General features: G+C 38.9%; 2 protein-coding genes across 14 annotated transcripts in view; one reads left to right on the forward strand and one right to left on the reverse strand.

Annotated features, from left to right (window-relative positions):
• The window catches only part of eif4g3b (eukaryotic translation initiation factor 4 gamma, 3b), a 47,067-nt gene extending 40,507 nt beyond the window's left edge, over positions 1 to 6,560 (forward strand). For 7 of the 9 annotated variants that reach the window (XM_084099916.1, XM_084099912.1, XM_084099917.1 and 4 more), the window contains 7 exons: positions 2,486 to 2,611; positions 2,703 to 2,784; positions 2,874 to 2,972; positions 3,077 to 3,223; positions 3,317 to 3,398; positions 4,629 to 4,775; positions 6,082 to 6,560. In XM_084099916.1, coding sequence (XP_083956042.1) covers positions 2,486 to 2,611; positions 2,703 to 2,784; positions 2,874 to 2,972; positions 3,077 to 3,223; positions 3,317 to 3,398; positions 4,629 to 4,775; positions 6,082 to 6,263 — 865 coding nt within the window. In that variant the 3' untranslated portion in view covers positions 6,264 to 6,560. Of the gene's footprint in view, positions 1 to 127; positions 251 to 2,485; positions 2,612 to 2,702; positions 2,785 to 2,873; positions 2,973 to 3,076; positions 3,224 to 3,316; positions 3,399 to 4,628; positions 4,776 to 6,081 lie in introns of all 9 variants that reach the window. The other 2 variants (XR_014604220.1, XR_014604221.1) reach the window with 1 other exon arrangement.
• A 1,761-nt stretch (positions 6,561 to 8,321) lies between these two features.
• phc2a (polyhomeotic homolog 2a) overlaps positions 8,322 to 22,592 on the reverse strand; it is a 42,030-nt gene continuing 27,759 nt past the window's right edge. For 2 of the 5 annotated variants that reach the window (XM_084099920.1, XM_084099919.1), the window contains exons 8-15: positions 16,926 to 17,287; positions 16,655 to 16,808; positions 11,329 to 11,528; positions 10,637 to 10,736; positions 10,088 to 10,205; positions 9,860 to 9,983; positions 9,483 to 9,756; positions 8,322 to 9,410 (exon numbers count right to left, since the gene is read on the reverse strand). In XM_084099920.1, coding sequence (XP_083956046.1) covers positions 9,256 to 9,410; positions 9,483 to 9,756; positions 9,860 to 9,983; positions 10,088 to 10,205; positions 10,637 to 10,736; positions 11,329 to 11,528; positions 16,655 to 16,808; positions 16,926 to 17,287 — 1,487 coding nt within the window. In that variant the 3' untranslated portion in view covers positions 8,322 to 9,255. Of the gene's footprint in view, positions 9,411 to 9,482; positions 9,757 to 9,859; positions 9,984 to 10,087; positions 10,206 to 10,636; positions 10,737 to 11,328; positions 11,529 to 12,590; positions 12,783 to 16,654; positions 16,809 to 16,925; positions 17,288 to 22,592 lie in introns of those variants that run through there. The other 3 variants (XM_084099923.1, XM_084099921.1, XM_084099922.1) reach the window with 3 other exon arrangements.

The following is a 22,592-nucleotide window of genomic DNA, read 5'->3' on the forward strand; positions in this document are numbered from 1 at the left end:
TCATAAAAAAGCAACATTTTGAACAAAAAGCTGAGAAAATGTTTTGTTTTTTTTATCAAAGAATACAACGTGCATAAGCAATGCTTTTTTGCCTGTGTTTTGATCTGGAGATTCTCTACTCTTTCAGAAGATGCGTAATAGCGCACCCTTCCGTGTTACAGTGAAAACACGGAAAGCCGGAAAATTCCGTCAATGGCGGGGAAGCGCTGTCTAATAAATAACGGAAAATTCCGTCAAAGGCGGGGAAAGAGTTAAGTGACATAAAATGACGTATAAAAAACTGTTTCCAGCCATTTATGAGCACTATTCATTTATAGCACACCTTTAAGCTTAGCTTTTAAAAACTTGCGTGTACACTAAAGTCTATCGGCAACTGAGATTTTGATAAGTAGATAAAGTTTAGATCATGATTTTTCAGTTGTACCACAGCACACTGTGAGTGTATATTAGCATCGTTTGTTGTTTGCTTTTGGGATTTGATGGAGTGATTGGACCCAGAAACGGTGATGCGTGACATTACTTTAAAGCCCAAAGTATACTTCGGTTTTTGTGTGTACACTAGGTTATGCATACACAGCATGTATCTTAAATTTCATCATCAACATAAAATGTGTACTGTTCACATGCAGTCAGATTCTTTTGCGCTAATTAGTTGGTCCAGAAAGTGGGGACACTGGCCCGACCTGTTGTTTCACAGTCAAAAAAGAAACAACACCAAACTAATATAGCTGCAAGCAATGATGACGGGCCCAAGCCCCGGCACCACCGCCATGCCCGGTGGCTTTAGGTCAAGTGTGCTAGGCGGGCGATGTGCATTTAAAGTGGGTAATTGTAAAAGAACTACGTCAAAATCATTTGAATATTCCACGTTTACTGCAGCCAGCTGGTGCCACTATGACCATGAACCACAACAGCTACATCCATGAAACCATGAATTCTATGTCCTAGGATGTTATAGGTCACTTTCAATTGAGTTTGAAGTTATCATTTGCAGCTCAAAATTTTGTAAGTCCATAAGTATTTATCTTAAGTAAAAAAAATTTTTTTTAAATTAAACTTATTATATAAAACTATGTCAGTGCTCTACAAATAAACTGGTTATATGCCTTTATTTTGTCATTAAAACTGATAGAAACAGATCACACGCAAACAATAAAGAAAAATGCAACGGAATAGTTTTGAGTGTAAAAGTAGGCTACGTCAAATAATTATTACAATAAGTTAGGCTCCATTGTGTAACATGCGAATTAAAATGATACACATTTATTATTCACAATATGGAAAGAGGAAATAAAACATAGTTCGTTAAGAGCATGACTAAAAGATGCCATTAATGGGCTTATTAAAGTTCTTTTTAATTTATTTTTATAGTTATTTTTATCCATTCTGCATCTCCCACATAGTTGTGTTTTAGCAAGGCGGTCTGTGTTGCAAGTTGGTGAATGAAGATACTTGCCAGGTTACGTGTCACTACTGCTGTATTCATTTATCCAGTGTAAAACCTGGACACCGCCACACAAATGTGGCATTTTGTTAATGACTGTCCTACTGCAGGATTTAACACAGGAGTACCAGCTCACTACCAGTTACAAAAGACACTGTCACAGGCAATTGTAGTTGCATTTTTTTTATCAATTCATTTCTTAAATTATCCTTTGTCTGGCCTATGTTCTGGGCCACCATCTAGTGGCAAATTTTTTTTTGGCCCGATACCAAACTTACTTGCCGACCCCTGCTCTAAACCATCAAAAGTATAAAATGAGGATAAACAAAGGATAAGTTGGAGACTGTTTACCAGTTAGTTGAGCCATAAAATTCAACATTTTAAATTGTGACAGAAAGTAGTCTTTGATCGTCTAAATATATATCCAAATGCAATGGCTAATAAAAGTAATTAATTATGTCTGAAAACACTGTTCTCAGCAACAAGGCTTTCCTCATCCCTGTTTAAAATAGGCCTATGCTGCCATCTAGTGGTAAAAAAATAGCTGACTTCCTGTTGGTCAGAACTAATGACTGATAATTAATAAGTTGTAGCTCGATGAGAAAAATATTTGTACAGAGTTTGGACAGACAGCAACAATAGACGGTCGCATTGACGAGCGTTTGTGAGGTGGTTGAGAGATGCCTACAAACTAGTTAGTGTACAATGACAGTTTTGTTGGTCGGAACTTCTGGAATAGTGCAAACAATGGACAATGATGACATTTTCTAGTGTGCATGTTTCAGGCGCCTGTATTCGTGCACACTATATATTTGAAAGGCTATGCAGTCCGCTGTTTGCATAAACTAAAGTGTTTTCATCAAAATTGAAGTATACTTTCAATTTATGTCAGATATTGCATGCATTTCTGTATTTTTTGATTGAATAGGGCTGTTTTCTATCAAAACATTGAACACTGAAAGAAACCTTCAAAAACAACTCTGAAAAAAAAAAAAATCAATTCTATTCTGGGATTTTAATGCATTTGTTTTGTCCCCACAGGTTTTCTGAAACTCTTGAATTAGCAGATGATATGGCCATTGATATTCCGCATATATGGCTGTACCTTGCGGAGCTGGTGACCCCTGTGCTTCGAGAGGGGGGAATCTCTATGAGAGAATTATTTAGGTGAGTTTTTACCGCAGTGCTACTAAACCCATCGGCTTTAGTAATTGCCTGTACACAAGTTTTGTTTCATTTGCTTATTTTGTTTCCGCAGTGAATTTAGCAAACCATTACTCCCTGTGGGAAGAGCTGGGATATTATTTTCTGAAATATTGCACCTTCTATGCAAACAAATGGTAAGCTAAAAACATTTTATTTGTTCGTGTTGCCAAATTTTTTTCTAACTGTGAAGATGGTGGAAATAAATGGATTGTGTATGATTCAGAGCCATAGGAAAGTGGGATCATTATGGAGGGACTCTGAGTTGAGCTGGGCAGATTTTATACCTGAAACAGAGGATGTGCACAGCTTCATCACAGAACATGTGAGACTTCATTTAGTCTAATATGCGCTAATTATCAAAACATTCACTTATTAAGCAGCTGTTCCATACTGAACGAGTTACATCTCTAATTTGACCTTCGACAGAAACTAGACTTCACTCTTTCTGACGGCTCAAACCTGACCGAAGCTGTCTCTAAGAGAACACTCTCGCCTGAGGAACTGAACAAGCAACTTGAAAAACTACTACTTGAGGACCTGGCTGGCGATGAACAAATCTTCGACTGGGTTGAGGTAGATTTACAGCTGGCTCTTCAGGCTCACTTCATTGAAGGATGTGAAACTCTGTGAATGATCTTCTCATTGACGCGTGATCATTTATTACAGGCCAATCTAGATGAATCAGAAATGAGTTCACCTCCTTTCCTCAGAGCTTTAATGACTTCTGTGTGCAAGGCAGCAGTAAAAAGTAAGTGGCTCAGTATTTCTTTTACACAATAACAACAGAGAACAGTTCTGGGTAGTGAAACTCATAAAACCGAGCTGGAATTAATCCCAAAATTTTATTATATCAAGGATCATTTAGACCCCCCAAAATACATCAGGGTTTTGGGTTTTCAACAGCCAGTAATTGCTTGATGTCCAACTAATTTTTCTGAAAAATCAAAAAATCTCACTTTCCCACATTAAGTGAAATTAAAATGTAATGTAAATAAATCAGTTTAACTGGCCACTTTATTAGGTACACCTTGCTAGGACCGGGTTGGACCCCCTTCAGAACTGCCTTAATTCTTCGTGGCACAGATTTAAAAATGTGCTGGAAACATTCCTCAGAGATTTTGGTCTATATTGACATGATAGCATCCCACAGTTGCTGCAGATTTGTCAGCTGCACATCCATGATGCAAATATCCCATTCCACCACATCCCAGAGGCGCTCTATTGGATTGAGATCTGGTGACTGTGGAGGCCATTTGAGTATTGTGAACTCATGTTCACATGTTCAAGAAACCAGTTTGAGAAGATTTGAGCTTAATGACAAGCTGTGTTATCCTGCTGGAAGTAGCCATGGATACACTGTGGTCATAAAGGGATGGATATGGTCAGCAACAATACTCAGGTAGGCGGTGGCATTTAAACAATGCTCAATTGGCACTAAGGGGCCCAAAGTGTGCCAAGAAAATACCTCTGGCATCAACCATTTTCGCTCACAGAACTGCCGCTGATGGATATTTTTGATTTTTTGGACCATTTTCTGTAAACCCTAGAGATGGTTGTACGTGAAAATCCCAGTAGATTCCATCCGTTTCTAAAATACTCGGCTCAGCCCGTCTGGCACAAACAACCATGTCATGTTCAAAATCACTTAAATCACCTTTCTTCCCTTTTCTGATGCTCACCTGAATGTCTTTACCATGACCACATGCCTAAATGCATTATGTATGTGCATATTATATATATAAAAATGTGTGTGTGCACTGCATATTATACATAAAAAATGTAATATATTTCATGAGATATTTCACTCAATGCTAATTGTTGTAACTATTTAATATTGTAGATAGTTATAAGGATTTTAGCACTTTGGCGTTGCACAGGAATGCTGATATTAGTGGGCAGCATTTTTTGTTTGCCTTTTATGTGGTACAGTTTCTAATGTCATCACGTCGAACGCTCAAATCCTCTCTTCTGCCTGCAGCCGATGGCTCCTCAAGCAAAGTGGACTTGACCATAATCCAGAGGAGGTTGCCTGTATTACACAAGTACCTTAACTCAGACACAGAGAGACAGTTGCAAGCACTTTACGCACTTCAAGCTTTGATAGTAAAACTGGACCAGCCTGCTAGTGAGTAAAGCCTTTCACATTCCCACTTAAAGGAGACATATCATGCTTTTAAATCGTTCCTTTTTACATATAAATCATACATTTGTAGTCTATATAAAGCGGAACTGCAATGCTTGGGTCTGAATTCCTCATTATTATAGCTCCACAGGCCTCTTTTCTACCCCTTTTCTGATGTGCGTCTGAGAGCAACTCGTTTTGGTGCGGTCTCTTTAAATGCAATTGAGACACTTCATACCCCGCCCACACTCGGTTCAACTCCACCCCGTTCGGCCATTTTTGTAGTTTGATAGCAGAGATACGATTATCTAGCGGCACAGAAACTTTTTATCCACACGTTATTAACAAAATATCAACAACGGAAGACTTGTCCAGCCAGCCTTACATGTTCGAGTCGGAGCCGGAGCGAGATGAAAATGAAGACGACGAACCTGTAGAACAACGTCTTCATATGGATGTATCGCAATGGTGTGTTACTGTATTTACACATGAAACTTTAGTCTTCCGACCTTTTACCACCGTGTCGATTTATTTTGATTAATATGTGCGAGGGAGAGAGAGCAAGACAGCGTCTAGTTTGGAGACGGTGAAGTCTTGTTTACACTTTCGCCTGGCTCCGAAGAGAGAGAGAGTGAGCGTGCACGCAACCGGTTCTCTCTCTCTGCTTGTTCTTTCAGTTAAACATGCGCCCTGTCACAAGTGCAGCAGTTCATCTACATTAAACGGTGTAATGAAGCGTGTGGGTTACTACATCCAACAACCGAATATTTTAACTTACCCTCTCGTAACTTCTGCATCCTTTAGCTTGGACTACAAAATTGCAGCGAGAAATAAAAATGGCGGATTGCTCGAAGTGGCGGGCCGGAAGTCAGTGTCCTTATTTGGCAGTTCCGCTGCAAATACTGTGACGTAATAGTTCAAAAAACGTCATAGAGAACAGAAAAATCGGAACAGGTTGAAAAATATGACCAAAACAGAATATAAAGATATCAACGAAGCACCTGAAGAGAATAATTTCAACTTTTCTGTACTTCAAAACACTCCAAATATACAACAAAATGCATTTAAGGGCTAAAAAAGTGGATTTAGCATGATATGTCCCCTTTAAACTCACACCAAATGCAATACTTGTTATATAATGGATGATTTGTTTATTTATACATATTTTTATCTATGAGCTTCCAGTATAAAAACTAACTGATAAATAAATTTTTTTTCCCCATTTAATTTATTTAATGTTTTTTTTTTTTTTTTGAGTGATTATTAAACTAACTTGTAATAAAATGTTTTTATTTTTATTTTTTTACAGATTTGCTCCGGATGTTCTTTGACTGTTTGTACGATGAGGATGTGATATCTGAAGACGCTTTCAATAAGTGGGAGGTCAGTAAAGACCCTGCAGAACAGCAAGGCAAGGGTGTTGCCCTGAAGTCAGTCACAGCCTTCTTCACGTGGCTGCGCGAGGCAGAGGAGGAGTCGGAGGACAATTGACGAGGGGACAAACGGACACATTTGCCAACTAGTGCTGAAGAGACAGTAGTCACTGAAACAATAACTGCATCAAATTAAAATGTAACATAACAAGCAAAATATTATGCATCAGGATGGATGGAGTGTAGCAAGATTTCGAATGGTACGGTTCACTGACATGCAGCGACCCTATGACGACTTACATTTGCTGGAGCACTAAAAACATGTATTATTTATAGAAATGTTGCATTTAATTTTTTTCTTTTGTTACTTTTAAAGAGGATATTAATAATACAAACATGCAACAATGAAACGAAACGCAAGTTCAGACTCATAATTTATTTTTTTTAAGAACAGCATACACAAAAGGGTATTTAAAATTTGCAGATAGTCACAGCGAGCAGTTATTGGTGGATAGAGAAATAATGTTAATAATAGTTTTATTATTAATATAATGACAATAACAATTATTAAACTACTTCCCTGATTTTCCAGTTGAGCACAGACAAGACAAGACCTGGTCTGAGTTTAGTACATCAGTTAAGTGTTTAGTACATGTTTAAGGTTATCTCAATAACCATTCCAAATGTTCCTCTGCTTTAGCTTGCTCTTTGTGAAACGTTTAATCCGGCAGGAACTATGCATTCAGGGGGACTGCTGGGATCACACAACGAGAGCTCAAAATGGACGTCAATGAGCAGATGGTGACGTGTACAAAACACTAAGGAGATGTCGCTGAACCTAAAGTGCTTGTTATTCTTCATACTTAGAGCAAATTTAAAGCTTGTAAATAAATTAAAGACAAAAAAGATTCATAAAAGTACAAAACTGGGGTGATGGTGTGCATTTTCTACAGTGTTGCCGGTGAGTACTTCGCTGGTTTCGTGTGACAATGGTCCCATGGCTCTTTATTTAGTCAACAGGTACAGTACCATTCAAAAGTTTGGGGTCTGTAAGATTTTTTTTAATGGTTTTGAAATTCTTTTGTTTCTTATGCCACCAAAGATGCATTTATTTGATCAAAAATACAGTAAAACGGTAAAATTGTGAAATATTGTTACAATTATTAAAATAACTTTTCTATATCAATACATTTTAAAATGTAACAAGGGGTCTTCCAAATGCTAATGCTTTACAATAAAGGCCAATTTACACCAACAAACAAGTTGGCTGTTGGATTTAGACATTTATGAAAAAATAACTGTCATGTTCACACTGCCCCAACAGACAACGACAAACTTGAGCACAATTCATACAAACGCCAACGAACTTCGAGTCGGAGAGAGTCAAGTCTGACGGGGGAAAAAATGAATCCTGCTGTAACCAATCATAATTGCGCCGATCACGAGATAATCTCCATTCATTTTAACCAATAATAAAAAAAAAAATTGCAGCTTTCAGACACGACTTTCTTCTCGTTTTTATAGTTCATTTGAGGCCGTTTCTATGGCGTTAACTTGATGTCGCTCGCAGGTGGATTTCCTTCAGTCCCTAGCACACAACTTACTGACGCGCGCTTTCTCGCTCAGGTTTTACGCGTGCGCGCTCAAAACTTTGTCCAGTGTGCTGAATATCTTTCTCTTAAATTGTCCAGAAACCTGCCATTTTCACAACAAGGATAATTTACTAAGCACGCCCACAACCTACATGCAAGGGACTTGCCTCGTGTGATCAGTAGTATAGCACAGGGAGTCTTTGTCCCCATGTCTGTGTTATTCTTATGAACTCTTTTTCAGACCGACCTTTTGACCTTGGTGATCCAGGGCCTGTCCATCTATAGTTCTGTCTATCCTTCTGTCTGTAGTTCTATCAATCTGTACTTATTGTATTTTTTCAGTTTAATTAAGTTTATACTAATTACCTTCCAATTTCCCATCATTTGTCAATTTTATTTGATTATTTGTGCCATACTGCGAACGGAAGCTTTAAAAAAAACGACTTGATGCACAAGGAAAACATCCAAAAGTAAGTTTTATCCACTTGACATTTCTGAGTTGAAATAAACAAACGTTCGTCCACTTGCTCTGTGATATGAGGGTCTGTAAGGTTTTGATTCTTTGGAAAAACAATCATGACAAATTCAATGTTTTCTCAGTTTTATTTTCAAATATAAAACAGAATCGGAGACTTGCTTTCAATAAATACAGAAATTTGATCAAATGATGAATGTAAAAATACAGACAAGCTGCACTAGCTTTCCAAACACGAGTGCACTCATTGACGGCTGGGATAAAGCGATTTATGAAAAATGATCGCAGTTCATCAGATCATACCAAAGATGGGTTCAGAACTTAACTGTAAAGTGGTATTGACAGCAGTCCTTAAACCTGAATGCTTGGAAATTAGTTTTAAAAATACGGTTTTCACTGCGTGATGTGTGTTTAATCTTTGGGATATTTAGAAAATATTAGGCACATCTTGGAGTGTCAAAACTTTTCATTTCCATTATACCTGTGAATTAGTGTCAAAAATGCCACATTTGAGTACAAAAATCTGATGAAATATGTGAACTGAGGAATATCCTGTGAGATGAAGAAACCTGAACAGTCTACTATCTACAAGTGATGGCACACTGCAAGGCTAAAGGTACAAAACTTTCCTTGGCTAACCAAACATCACATGTTGCTGTGACAGTGAGAACCAGAACTATCACTTTATGACAGACAAATCACAAGTCCAGTACGAAACAGAAAATATACTGTAAACCTGTTCGCATGCTACCATACGATGAACATTTGTTTGCACAAATGGCAAAGTACTTGTGCTTGTCTTCTTGACATGATGGATTGTCGCCCCCCCTCCCAGGACTGGCGCAGCTGAATACACAAGACATTTGTAATCGAGTCACGCCATCATGCTTTAGGGATGAAATCGTTCAACTGATGAGAACTGTACACAAGTTTGTGGTTTTGAGGAGCAGCAATCCCCAGGACCCAAAGCCACAATGGGATGAGGAAACCAGTGCAGAGGTGTTAGGGTGTCCTTTCCAAACCAGATGAGGCTGTGGGAAAGGCTACGAGTCCTTGAGCATACTGATGTGGGCAAAGATTTTCAGTGCGGGACCAAGTTTGATGTTCATGGTGCTCATGAGATGATCCTCTTTGAGGAGCATTAAGGCCTGGCCATCGATCTCCTGAGAGCGAAACTCTTCTGCGATCTCTCGGCAGCCTGGCGCAAAAGAGAAGATTTTTGATTGACTGATTTGCGACCCAAAAAGCAACAGAATATGACGATAGCTACCTGGCAGAGAGCAGATGAATTCGTAAACGTCCTCGACGTTCCACTTGGCGGGGTCGCTGGCCAGGAAGTGCTGCGTGAGGAGAGGGAGATCTCTACTGTGATCGAATCTTTCCTTGTTCGGAAGCCTTTGGGTTCCATAGCTCGAGTTGGACAGTGGTGAAATAGGCTCTTCGTAGCTGGACATGTCGGAGCACTGGCTGGAATCACCATGGCATGGATGAGAGGAGCGTGGGGACAACAGAGACGCTCCCATGTCTCTTCGAGCCCTTGGAGTCTATGAGAAAACACAAGCGAAACAATTGAGCACATTTCTGCAAAGACAAACCTAATGGGACACTGCAATGAGAGAGAGAAAGAAAGAAAGAAAGGAGAATTACCCGTTTCCTGATATCCGTGCTGCTGTTTTGATGACTGGCGTTGGAGGCTTTCGGTTTCTTTGGGCTCTCCGAGGTTGATTTTCTTGGGAAAAGTCCCATTCGTTTTGTGCATCCAACATTGTACCTGAAAGAGAAGAAAACCAGTAAACCAACCACTCAATCAAGTGTTTACATGTGCAACAATATAAAAGCTAAAATTATTTGTGGGCTTCAGAAGAATCCACATACCTCTTTGCACACACCGTAGAACAAAACCGCTTGGATCTTTTGAAGTTAAATGCGAAGTCTAGATTCCCACAGAATTCACATGCCAGCACTGGCTCGGCGATCTGATTATTCAGCAGCTCTATAAAAAAAGTTTACATTATGGCTGATTGGACAACAGTCTGAGCATCAGTGATCCATCAGGTGTGTGATCCATCAGGCTGGAATACACAACACGACTTTTCAAACACTAGGCATCATTCAACTTGCCGAGGATCACACACTACCAGACTTTCAAGTCGATCCAAACGCAACAAACTCACACAGAAACGTACCTCGTTGCTAGGAGATGCATGACAAATGTAAACAATGCGTTCTAAAATCGACTCCAAATATCAAACATGTTTTGATATCCTCCGAATGGAAGGAATCATAGTCGATTAAAAATCAGAGTCTGTGAAATCTGTTAACTCAAATCTGAAGACAGGCTCTGACTTTCGGCAACTAACGTTGACTTGTCTAGACTGTTAATCAGGCAAAAGTCGTGTAGTGTGCATTAAAGTAACTCTTTACCTTGCTGTGAAAGGTCCTCCATCTCAGAGTCTGCATTGTGAAAGGTCTGAGACTGCTTCTGCTTCTTTAAATTCTCGATCAGCAAGGACGGACGTTCAACCTGGATAGATCCACATGGTGTTGCATAAAAAATAAAAATAAAACATTTACTACACAAGGCCATATGCTGCATGCTCAAATGTATTCCTATATGGGATATGTGCTTGCTCACTATTAAAACTTCTACCAGAGTATGTGGATACAAGTTAGAAATGTGGTCTACATTGTCCACTAGAGGGAAGTGTGCCTCTTAATAAACAATAATAGCAATGACTTCAAATTTATTTCATATTTTAAAGACTTGTTTCTATATATTATGTATTTTTGATTTTTTTTTTTTTTTGTATGCATACTGGTTTAATTGGCATGAGTGTGAGTAAATAAGCGGTTACTATTGTAACACTAACTGCAGTAACGACAATATTCAGGCTTTTGCTACTTCAGCAGCTTTAGTTATAGTTTCTAACAAGTTAATTTTACAACTGGCATCTGTCTAAACATAATACAAACAATCTTCTCGTTTTATATATAGTTAAAACACTATTGTTTACCAAGTACAAACTAAGATACATTATTATGAGAGAAACCGAAACAAGTAAGTTACAGCAAACGTAAACAAGCAGACGAGATGGACGGAAATAAGCAGCACTCACGGGAAAAGGCTCAGCTCCCTCCTGAATCACGAATCCCTCGATGACATGCGTGAGGATCTGGGGCTTTACTACAGCCTGTGGCGGCGGTTTACTCTCGCCATTTTGCGGAGCGCTGCCGGTCACCGTGGGCGCATTGTTCCCGCTGCCCGAGGTCATGGCTAGAGGTGAACCCACACCTGCCTTCACATTCACTCTGCCTGCTGAACATGAGCACACCAGTATCCATCAGGAACACTATCATACTGATAACAAATCCTAGATGTTTCGCGAATCGGTTCTTTATAACGGCTTATTCCAAAGATCCGATTCAGTGATCTTTTTACGTCATCGCGTGCACACTGCACAGTGACATTCTAACCGTTTTAAAAGCCAGACACACTGCCGTTTAGTTTACTATGTTCTTCGCGTTTTAATAACATTGTTTATAGTAATTTCATACAAACAGGTCGTTTATTAAACTATGGTCAAATTAATTTTCATTTCTTGGATGAATAAGTTTCTGCACGTTTTAATGAAATGTAATTTACAGTATCCTTTATTTGTAGCATTTCTAATATTCGTTATTGATTTTGGGAGAATCATTTAGAACGGTTTTATGAACCGGTGCTCTGACGATTCATGGCAAAGACCAGACCAAAAAAAAAAAAAAAATCACGATTCATTCATGCTATTCCATAACACTCTAATAGGTCTCCTAGTGTTTTCATAAAACGCATGAAAAATTAGACATCAGGCACTGTATCATTATACATGTTAAATGTATAGACTACTCTCGCATTATTTGTTCACATGTAGTTGTGTTATACTGGACTATATGCATGTGAATAAAACAGTCACTCCACCTGCAACCACTTGCTTATTTCTAACTGACCAGTAATGTCTGGTTTAAAGCAAACGACAAAACAGATTTATGAAAAGATATGCGTCTATTACTAAGATATGAAAAATGTTCAGGTAAAAGTCAGAAGTTTTTTTTATTACTACCCGTTTTGAAAAACTGCCAAATTTACGCATACTGTAGCAGCATTACTCCCATGCTTCTTCGAAACGGTTCAAAACACTCGCATGCAAACAACACTCCGACACCTAAAAAAACCAATAGGTCGCACCCCACCGTCCCAGAACAAGTAGTGAGCAACTTTGTAACTTTATATCCCGAACATTTGGCAGGGTTTCACACTGCAGACAAACGCTCACGCACAGGCGTCCTGGTGATTGTCAACAGCACACGCCTTTGTTCCGCTCACGCACTCTTTACTTACACTTTCAAGCGCCAAAAGAGGAAAACACTAAAGTGAACTTAGCATTCCAACGCTTCCGAGTACACTTCCATAATCCACTGGCGTTATACACAAAGCAGTACGACAAATTAAACGATCCAAACTTTTTTTTGTGTGCGTGAATTTGTTTGTTCTAACCGATTCCCTCAATGTGAGCAGCGGGGCCGTACTCTCTAATCCCCTTTGTATGGAGGAACTGAATAGGAAACATTGCGCCGCTCTGATTGGTCCCACACTCTTGGAATTATGTCCAATAGCAGGTCATATTTAGCACAGAGGCCTTCCGTGATTGGTTAAAACTCGTGAGCGGCTACATGACAGGCGCACGTAGGCAGAGAAAGAGCATCTACTACACCATGGCTATCTTTGGAATTGCATACTACTATTTTTGTAGCATGGAATGCCACATTGCAGTACGCTGGACTTTACGGTCTCATTTCTAATGTGATGAATGAACAAGAAGCAATATCTAGAATTATTTTTAATTAAAATCTCTTTCCTTGTCAAAAGTTTTTACATTTTTACATAAAATAAGACTGAAAATGGAAAAACAACCACATTTGTAATTCGACAAAGTGTACCATACTACTGTTTCTTATAGTAGACAATATACATAGGCTATATACAGTGAAGACAAGCCAACTTTATTCTATAGCGCTTTATACAATACAATTGTTTCAACCAGCTTCACAGTAATAAACAGGAAAGTAACAATCAATGCTTCATCAAATATAAGACAAATTGAAGTGCTACTAGTACCCCAATGATTTAGCCAGGTCTAGATCAAATTTTGCATTCAAAATTTGTTTAATCAGACAGGGTCCCAAACTTATACCAATTCTTTGTACCCTCAAAATAATTTTACATTAATAACATTGACCAAAAAGAATGCGATGTATTTATAGGACTAAGTCTGCATGAATTAAAATGGACTTTATTTACTTTGTTAGCGAACATTACTGGTCTTGTGGTGAACAGTTAATCCATGCAAGCCAATCCACAGGGGGAAAAAAATGTGTTTGTCTTCCTAATGTTTAGTCAAAGTCTGCTTCCACTCTGAAATAGCATTTCTTCTCTGATGACTTCATTCTGCTGCAAGCTAGAGATTGTGAAGAGGTACACTAAAATCAAGCCTCATCCTCTATTTCTTTCAGATTTAATACCGGACACAATACTGAAGTAAAGTCGGTCAAAACTTTTAGTTCATGTGGACTTAAAAGTGTAATTCTCTTTAAAGTCCATCTGAACTGGAAGTTTCGACCAAATTATGAATGCAAAAAGAAAACATGAATTACTCCAATACAATTTTTAGCTCTTTTTTAAAGCTCGACCCTGCATTAACTGCAAGAGTATGTCGTATTGAGAGCAGACACAAACGTTTCGATAAGAGGGTCTTGGGTTCCTCAGGGACAAAGGGAGACTCAGGGTAACACAGGGGGCATGTATAGTGACTCTATCGCTCGTAAGATATACAACACCACTCATGTCCCACACTCAGCAGCTGGGAGTCGAAACACAATGGAGTATAAGTATCGTAAGCTAAATCCAAGCTTGTCTCGCACTGCAGTGTCAACGTCTGAAGCAATTACATCTATTGCAAGCTATTGAAACGTAATAATTAATCAGGCATAACCACAGTGATTTTGTTGTTTGCTTTAAAAAGATGAGTTACTTGATCTGAACTTACTCAATTCTGTGAGAATTGAGTAAGAATCCAACTACTAACATGGCCAAGACCAAAGAGCTGTCCAAAGACACTAGAGACAAAATTGTACACCTCCACAAGGCTGGAAAGGGCTACGGGGAAATTGCCAAGCAGCTTGGTGAAAAAAGGTCCACTGTTGGAGCAATCATTAGAAAATGGAAGAAGCTAAACATGACTGTCAATCTCCCTCGGACTGGGGCTCCATGCAAGATCTCACCTCGTGGGTTCTCAGTGATCCTAAGAAAGGTGAGAAATCAGCCCAGAACTACACGGGAGGAGCTGGTCAATGACCTGAAAAGAGCTGGGACCACCGTTTCCAAGGTTACTGTTGGTAATACACTAAGACTTCATGGTTTGAAATCATGCATGGCACGGAAGGTTCCCCTGCTTAAACCAGCACATGTCAAGGCCCGTCTTAAGTTTGCCAATGACCATTTGGATGATCCAGAGGAGTCATGGGAGAAAGTCATGTGGTCAGATGAGAACAAAATAGAACTTTTTGGTCATAATTCCACTAAACGTGTTTGGAGGAAGAAGAATGATGAGTGGAGTGGCTCTGTAAGAAGCATATCAAGGTTCTGGCGTGGCCTAGCCAGTCTCCAGACCTAAACCCAATAGAGAATTTTTGGAGGGAGCTCAAACTCTGTGTTTCTCAGCGACAGCCCAGAAACCTGACTGATCTAGAGAAGATCTGTGTGGAGGAGTGGGCCAAAATCCCTCCTGCAGTGTGTGCAAACCTGGTGAAAAACTACAGGAAACGTTTGACCTCTGTAATTGCAAACAAAGGCTACTGTACCAAATATTAACATTGATTTTCTCAGGTGTTCAAATACTTATTTGCAGCTGTATCATACAAATAAATAGTTAAAAAATCATATATTGTGATTTCTGGATTTTTTTTTTTAGATTATGTCTCTCACAGTGGACATGCACCTACGATGACAATTTCAGACCCCTCCATGATTTCCAAGTGGGAGAACTTGCAAAATAGCAGGGTGTTCAAATACTTATTTTCCTCACTGTATCTGTTAACATGAAAATGGCCAATTAAAGTGTATGCTTTTTAATCTCACTCATAAAAATTGCACCATGTGTGAATGCACCATGATCATATCACGCAAAATTATCGGCATGATACAATCAAATATGACATGATTTATGATTCAAGTGCTCTGATGCCTCAAGCCATTTACGCTCATAAAAGAGCAGTTTATCATCATTCATAATTTAATGTCTGTGATGTTAGGCCTCCAGCACACCTGCCAGACAGCCAGAGTGTGTCCACCTTTATTCCCACGTCCCACCAAGAACAACGGAGCTCTGACCATCGCCCCTAATTATAGCAGAAGCTGCCTGTCACACTCTCGCAAGTGCTTCGACTGGACAATAGACACTAGGGGTGTGACAGATCTACTCTTCCGCTTGAGGGGAGAGCTCGCGTAGATGGCCTTTGTGTTTTTGTGACTGGCAAACCTACAGATGGTGGTGACGTAGCAGCCACTCTGCGTCTGGCTAGACCAAGATTGCTACAGGAGTCTTTCCTCTTGCTTTTGCAGCCAGTATAGCTAGATGTGACCAAAATAGTTTAATATTCCATGTTTTTTTTTCAATATTTTTGTTTAATCATATTGTGTTTGACAGTGTGATATATTTGTGATATGGAAATCTATAATAAATAAAGTGTGTAACGTGACACTATTTAATGGTTGATGAGACATGAGACATTCTCGTTTCAGTTTCAGAGAAACACACAGTATGATAAATCAGCGACACTAGTATACACTTTAGTGCATAATAAATAACTACATAATATCTGCATCTATATGTTTTTTTTTTTAATCATGCTTTTAACAACAACGTTTTTGAATTTTCACTCGTCTTATATTTGTCTTATTTCCTATATATATATATATATATATATATATATATATATATACATACATACATACAGTAACTGTGCAAAAGTCTTAGGCATGTTAACAATGATGGTGAGATCAGATCATCCTGGCTGTTGTCAGACTCCTTGTGCATACAAAAATCTCACTGGATTATTACAATTAATGGCAAAAAGAATGTTTGGAAATATGTTTGGGGGGGGGGGGGGTCTCATGCCTAAGACTTTTGCACAGTACTGTATATCCAAGTTACTGATTATGTTCAGACTATTAGGATAAAAGCAGAGGGAGACATATATGTGTAAATCAAAACACAAACAATGCATGGAGATATTGCTAAATTGAAAGGAAAAAAAAAAACATTTTGCAACCTTTACCCTTTTTGAACCAACAAAATAAAAAAATGAAAGTCATGGAAATGAAACAAATAATAAATGAATCAGTACCTTCTGTGTTTTCTGTCACTTGACTTTGATGAGACTGTTTGACTGATTGGGGTTGTTCTGTCCGGGTTGGCACTTGTGTTGTTATGGATAGCAGCTGCGGTTCGAGAGGATCAGGGTCGTCCTTATCTAACACATCCTGTGTGGCTACTTCCAGCTGGAATTAAAGTCAGAACAGGACAAGGTCAGAATAGAAGGGAATAAGTGAAACTAATACAATTAGGATACATTGAAACAAAGACACAACTAAATACATGATGTTCAATTCACTTACTTGAGTTTGAACTGGCTGGATCTGGACATTAACTGCAGTAAGCTGTAGTGGTGCTGCTTTGCTGTGGCTCATCATGGGCGGCTGTCCATTCTGGGCAAGTTCCTGCTGACTCACAGTAGTGGAATGGAAGATGGTGGCTTGTTGGCAGGTAACAGGCACTTTGGGCAGCAAAGGGATAGGGCACTGCTGAGGCTGAGCTGGCAGGGCAGGCTGAATGGCCACAGCTTGCACTGTGTGAGGATGAATGGTGGCAGTTTCTAAGAGCTGAGCTTGACTTCTCTGCAGTATCTGAGGCTGCTGCTGTATCACAAACTGATGCTTGTGCTGCTGGAGCAGCTGATGGGTCTGAATTTGGGTATATGCTGGAATAAATATAACAAAAGACAACTATATTTAATGGTTGATGTGACACTCATTTCACAGTATGATAAATTAGCTACACTATAGAGCATAGATATGGTGCATGATAGATAAGTATGTAAAAAACAACATATATCAGCATCAAACTGTCCACATAATTGGTACTTTTAATCAAGCTTTTAACAGTAACTGTTGGTTGTTGTACATAAGAAAATTCCTCTAAGAAAACACACACACACATACAGTATATATATATATATATATATATATATATATACATATACATACACACACACACACACATATATATATTAGATTATTTATATTTATAAAACCATATTACCATATACTTCAGTAGCCAAGAGCACATACATAATACAATTACGCCATGTGAAAATTATGTAAAATAATGTCTTCATTGTCGACTATAGCACTACATACTGAATCTGATGCCCGTGAGATTCCCAGAGGGAGCAGGTTTGTCTTTCTGACTTGAGGTTAATGGGTTAATTTGGCTGAGTTCAGCTTTCTTATCTGGAATGTCAACTGTAAGGTGTATAAAGCATAGCTCTACTCATCCACTTGTGAAGCGCCATATGACCTTGATTAATCAGATGGCTCTAAGCAGAGGTGGACAGTAACAAAGTACATTTACTTGAGTACTGTACTTAAGTACACCCTTTCAGTATCTGTACTTTACTTGAGTATTATTTTTTCTGGAAACTTTTTACTTTAACTTCACTACATTTGAAAAACAAATATCGTACTTTTTACTCCACTACAATTTTGTCAAGGTCATTGAGTAGAAAGTAACATCAGTCAGTGGATGATTTTGGTTGCAGGGGTTGCATTTTGGTTGAAAATGAAAGTCGGGTTGACGTCAGAACCCTGCATCTGATTGACGTGGATATTGATTGAAAATAAAAGTAGGGTTGACGTCAGAATCCGACTGATGTTGGTTTCTGACGTCAACCCGATTTTCATTTTCAACCACAATACAACGTCTGTCCAATGTTGGAGATCAACGTCAATCTGACATTGGATTCTGACATAAACCTGATTTTCATTTTCAATGTTGGGTTTGGTTTTCTAAATGCGAATTTTGTCACTTTTTTGGAGCACACTAGCTTATAGATAACAGTAAGGCTAACATATTCATACTAAAAGCCAAAAAACTTTAAATAGGGCAATATTTGAGGGAACAGCCATTTGGGTGTCCAAAACCATTGTGGACGTTATTGAGTGACTTATTCAATCTCACATTCCATCCCACTACTGAACTGTGTTCTAGAAATAAATGTGATATTGATATAAGTGCAGGCATAGATTCAGAGGCATAAGGTACTGTAAGTATTACACACAACAATGCAACAATAATAAAACAATGCATTGACATTTACTTTTTACTTTTGATACTTAAGTACTTTTAAAACCGAGTACTTCTGTACTTTTACTTAAGTAAAAATAGGTCTTTACAACTTTTACTTGTAACGGAGTAATATTTGACCAGTAGTATCTGTACTTTCACTCAAGTAAGGAAGTTGTGTACTTCGTCCACCTCTGGCTCTAAGTAACCTTCAGTTAGACATACTCGTGACAGCCTCTGCTATGTAACTCTAAGGAATGCCAGCCTAATTTGTGCAGGACCTTTAAATGCGCTGTGAGTCATTTTAAAATGTTCATACTTTCTGTTCTAACATGCTGAACAATGAAGGAGCAGTTTTACTTGAACTTAAGCTATTCACACTCTATATTACATGATAACGTGTTATGGAGTACTGTTGAGATTGCCATGTCTCAGAAAAGAAACAACTTGTGATAAGACAAGCGATCAGACGCCATGGTCTTGATATCAAATCCCTCCAAGCAAACAGAGAGTCTGTTCAGAGGTTGTGGGAGTGTGTTTTTTATAATTTATGTGGTGTTCCGTGTTCAAAATGAACACAATATTAGATAGTGTGCCATATTTACACACCCTCCCCAATAGCCTGCTAAGTTCAAAGCATTTATAGAATAGCAACAACAGATGCAGGGCTTTCTTTGTGCATTGAAGACCACATTCTGGTTCAAGTTCCACCTGTGTTGATAAATAATTAACTGCTGCCCTTTCTCAGCACAGTTCAATATGACAAAAAAAGAAAAGAAAAAGAAAACGTCTGCAAAACTTCCTGGCCTTTGAGGGATAAGTGCTGCAAGATAACATTTACCCAGCTTCAATACTGAGTGCTACTTCAAACACTAGTAAAAACAAAAATAATTCCATTTACGTTTTTCCTGACATACAGTATCGAAATGATGATCAAAATGATGACCAAACTCAAATAGTATTTTCCTTAACTTCACTAATGTATACAGAAATATGAGGTATGTAGGGACACAGAACACGCTTTTGTGATAACCCCCCCCCCCACAAGCTGCAGAGGAGTATCAAAGAACCTTGAAGTTTTGGGGATCAGTTCACACAGAAAGCGTTTTTCATTCCAATGCCCCATGTCTTGCACTCTGTGTGAAAACGCACAGCATCATTGTATCAAAGTTCGTTAACAAGAGAAAGAACGAGGTGGGAACCGGAAAACTTTGAACGCAACTTTAATCACAAAATAAACACAACAACAAAGCAAAAGCAAACCGGCACCCCCTCACGGACGACTGCCGCATATACAAAAACAAACACAACATAAAGTCCAGGCCTGATCCTCTCTCAACCTTCACTGTCATCACTCCTCCTTTCATCCTTCAGGAGCTCCTCCATGAGAATTGCTCCTTTCCCATGGCTCTTGGCCCCACCCAGCTGGCCACAGTCGTTTTCACACAGAACTTTTCCACAGCTCTACTTTTTAATAGTTTTTATGTAAATATACGCTAGACTAGCATCTTTATTGTTTTCGGTGTCTCTGATGCGTTTCTTTTTAAGACACTGAATAGTGAAAATAATTGAAACTAAAGTAAAATTATCAAGACGCATTTTACTGCACGCTGTATTTTTAAACACAAGAAGACGTTCTGTGTGAACTTGACATAGCCTCTTAAAATCACTGCCAAAGTCAAATGACGCGACACCACAACCATAAAAAACGTCAGTCTAGGGCAGGGTTCCAAGAATCCAAACACTGATCAAACTCACCTGCCTGTAATTTTCTAGTAACTCTGAAGTGTCCAAATCCACCCCTTTACCCTTAAATAGGGCACTATTTGAGGGGACAGACATTTGTATTGGTGTCTGAAACCATAATGGACACTATCGAGGGCACTCATTCAATCCCACAATGCACCGCAATAACGATTGTACAACAGATGTACGCTCAACGGCAAGAGAATACCCATAATGCACCGTGACAGTCGCGCCGAGTGAATTCCCGTGTCTGAACAGAAGATGGCGCACACAGCTAAATCATCCATCCATCCATTTTCCAAAACACTGGTCCAATGTGGCTGCAGCGTAATATCATACAGGTATAAATTCCTTTTTAATTGATTATTAAATTGTTCAATTATGGTTTATATAATGGTCATCATTAATCACGCCACCGGCGTCGCCGCCGTTTTCTAACGCCCCTCGGCCTCGCCCTGCTCGGCACAGGCTGTTTACATGACAAAGTTTTCAACTAAAAACGTAAAACTTTGTATGCACTTTGGCCATTCTTTTATATGACAACGGCATTTTGGGTGCCTGAAAACGCAAACTTTTGAAAACGGGTTTCAAAGTGCACGTTTTTGAAAATGGTCTCTGTGTAAAAAAAAAAAAAAAAGCGAATCTCTGAAAACGATGACGTCATGCACATGCGTATTTCATGTTTCATCGCCATCTAATGGCCAGGCAGCAGAATACAGAATACATGTTCAAATAAGTATCCACTGTTGAACTATGCTGATTAATTAAATTAAAAAAACATCTCTAATACGTAACTGACATGGCACCAATATATTGTGCATCCATATTTATAATGACTCAATTATTGCTTAGTACAGTACAGTACAGTAACGTACAGTAGCCTACTGAGAATGCAATTCAGTAATGTTAATAAATTGTTAATGTCTCCATGTAAACAAACAAAAGACGCGAATCTCTGAAAATGATGGCGTCATGCACATGCGTTTTATGTGTTTCATCGCCATCTATGGCCAGGGAGCAGAATACAGCGTTTTTAGTCGTTTTCGCAGATCCATGTGAATGGGGATCGTTTTGACAATGGCGTCGTCTGTACACGGAAAAACTCGAAGGAAAAACTTCTCCGTTTTAAGCATATCATTGTCGTGTAAACATACCCTAACTCAGCTGTGCATTGGCCCTCTATGGCAAGATTTGAGGAATTCTGGTCTAGGACATTCCCACCTACCGGTAAACAGTTTTAAAAAAGCGCAGAAGCTTTTTTCCTCTGACTGACAATTGATTACAGTCCCAAAGTGAAGGGGGTGGTCTCTGCTCATGTACAGACGTTATTGGTCTCTGAAGGAAAAACTCTCCTAACCATTGTTCATTACAGCTGATCAATGAATATGTGGGTCCACAATCTCAACCTTGATCAAAACACTTCATGGAGGCCCAACACTTCAATTTTGCAGTGGTCACTCCAAAAAAGGTCTGGTCTTTCTTAGGATTCTCTCCAGTTGTGTTCCAAATACTTTGAGTTTCATGCTCCTGGCTATGTGCTTTTCTTGTCTAATGAATTCCTTATGAAGAAAACATGGCCAATGCAAGAGTGAGCCATTCAACACACCATTTACATTTACCAATTGGTCTCTTTATAGATTTTTCCTCTCTAAATTTAGGATATCCACCAAGATTTACCATAATAACAGGTCTTCATTTAGGAGCTACTGGAACTGGGTGATGTTTAAACTGCTATTTGTAGGTTCATGAAACTCTGTTAAGCAATGAATGTGTAAAGAAAAACATACTGATGGATGGTGTTGCCAGTAAGTACTGACCCTTCTCACTGCTCCAGTGGTTTCTTTGGCGTTGTCTCTAGCTGTTATGTGTGTATATTGATGCTTGAACCCTCTCTGTCAAGCTTTCATGACAGGAAATGGTCAGGACCTTACCAAATACATAGAAACCCACACCCACAAATAACACATTAGCCCACTCGTGGTTTCCATTTGTATCAGATTGAAGTGGTCTGCTGAAGGCTTACACAGGACATATTCTTGTGTTCGAAAAGAGAATGAAGCAGAGCAGTGTTTTTTTTTAAGATGTGTTTTTACAGGTGTAACTGATTGATCTCAGTGTTTTTTTTAATTTAGTGTTTTTAAAGATTAAACGTACAGTATGGGATTTTTTCTCCACTAGGGGTCGCTAACCTATTT

Source organism: Abramis brama, assembly GCF_963993115.1.
Source record: "Abramis brama genome assembly, chromosome: 22".
NCBI classification, from domain to species: domain Eukaryota; kingdom Metazoa; phylum Chordata; class Actinopteri; order Cypriniformes; family Leuciscidae; genus Abramis; species Abramis brama.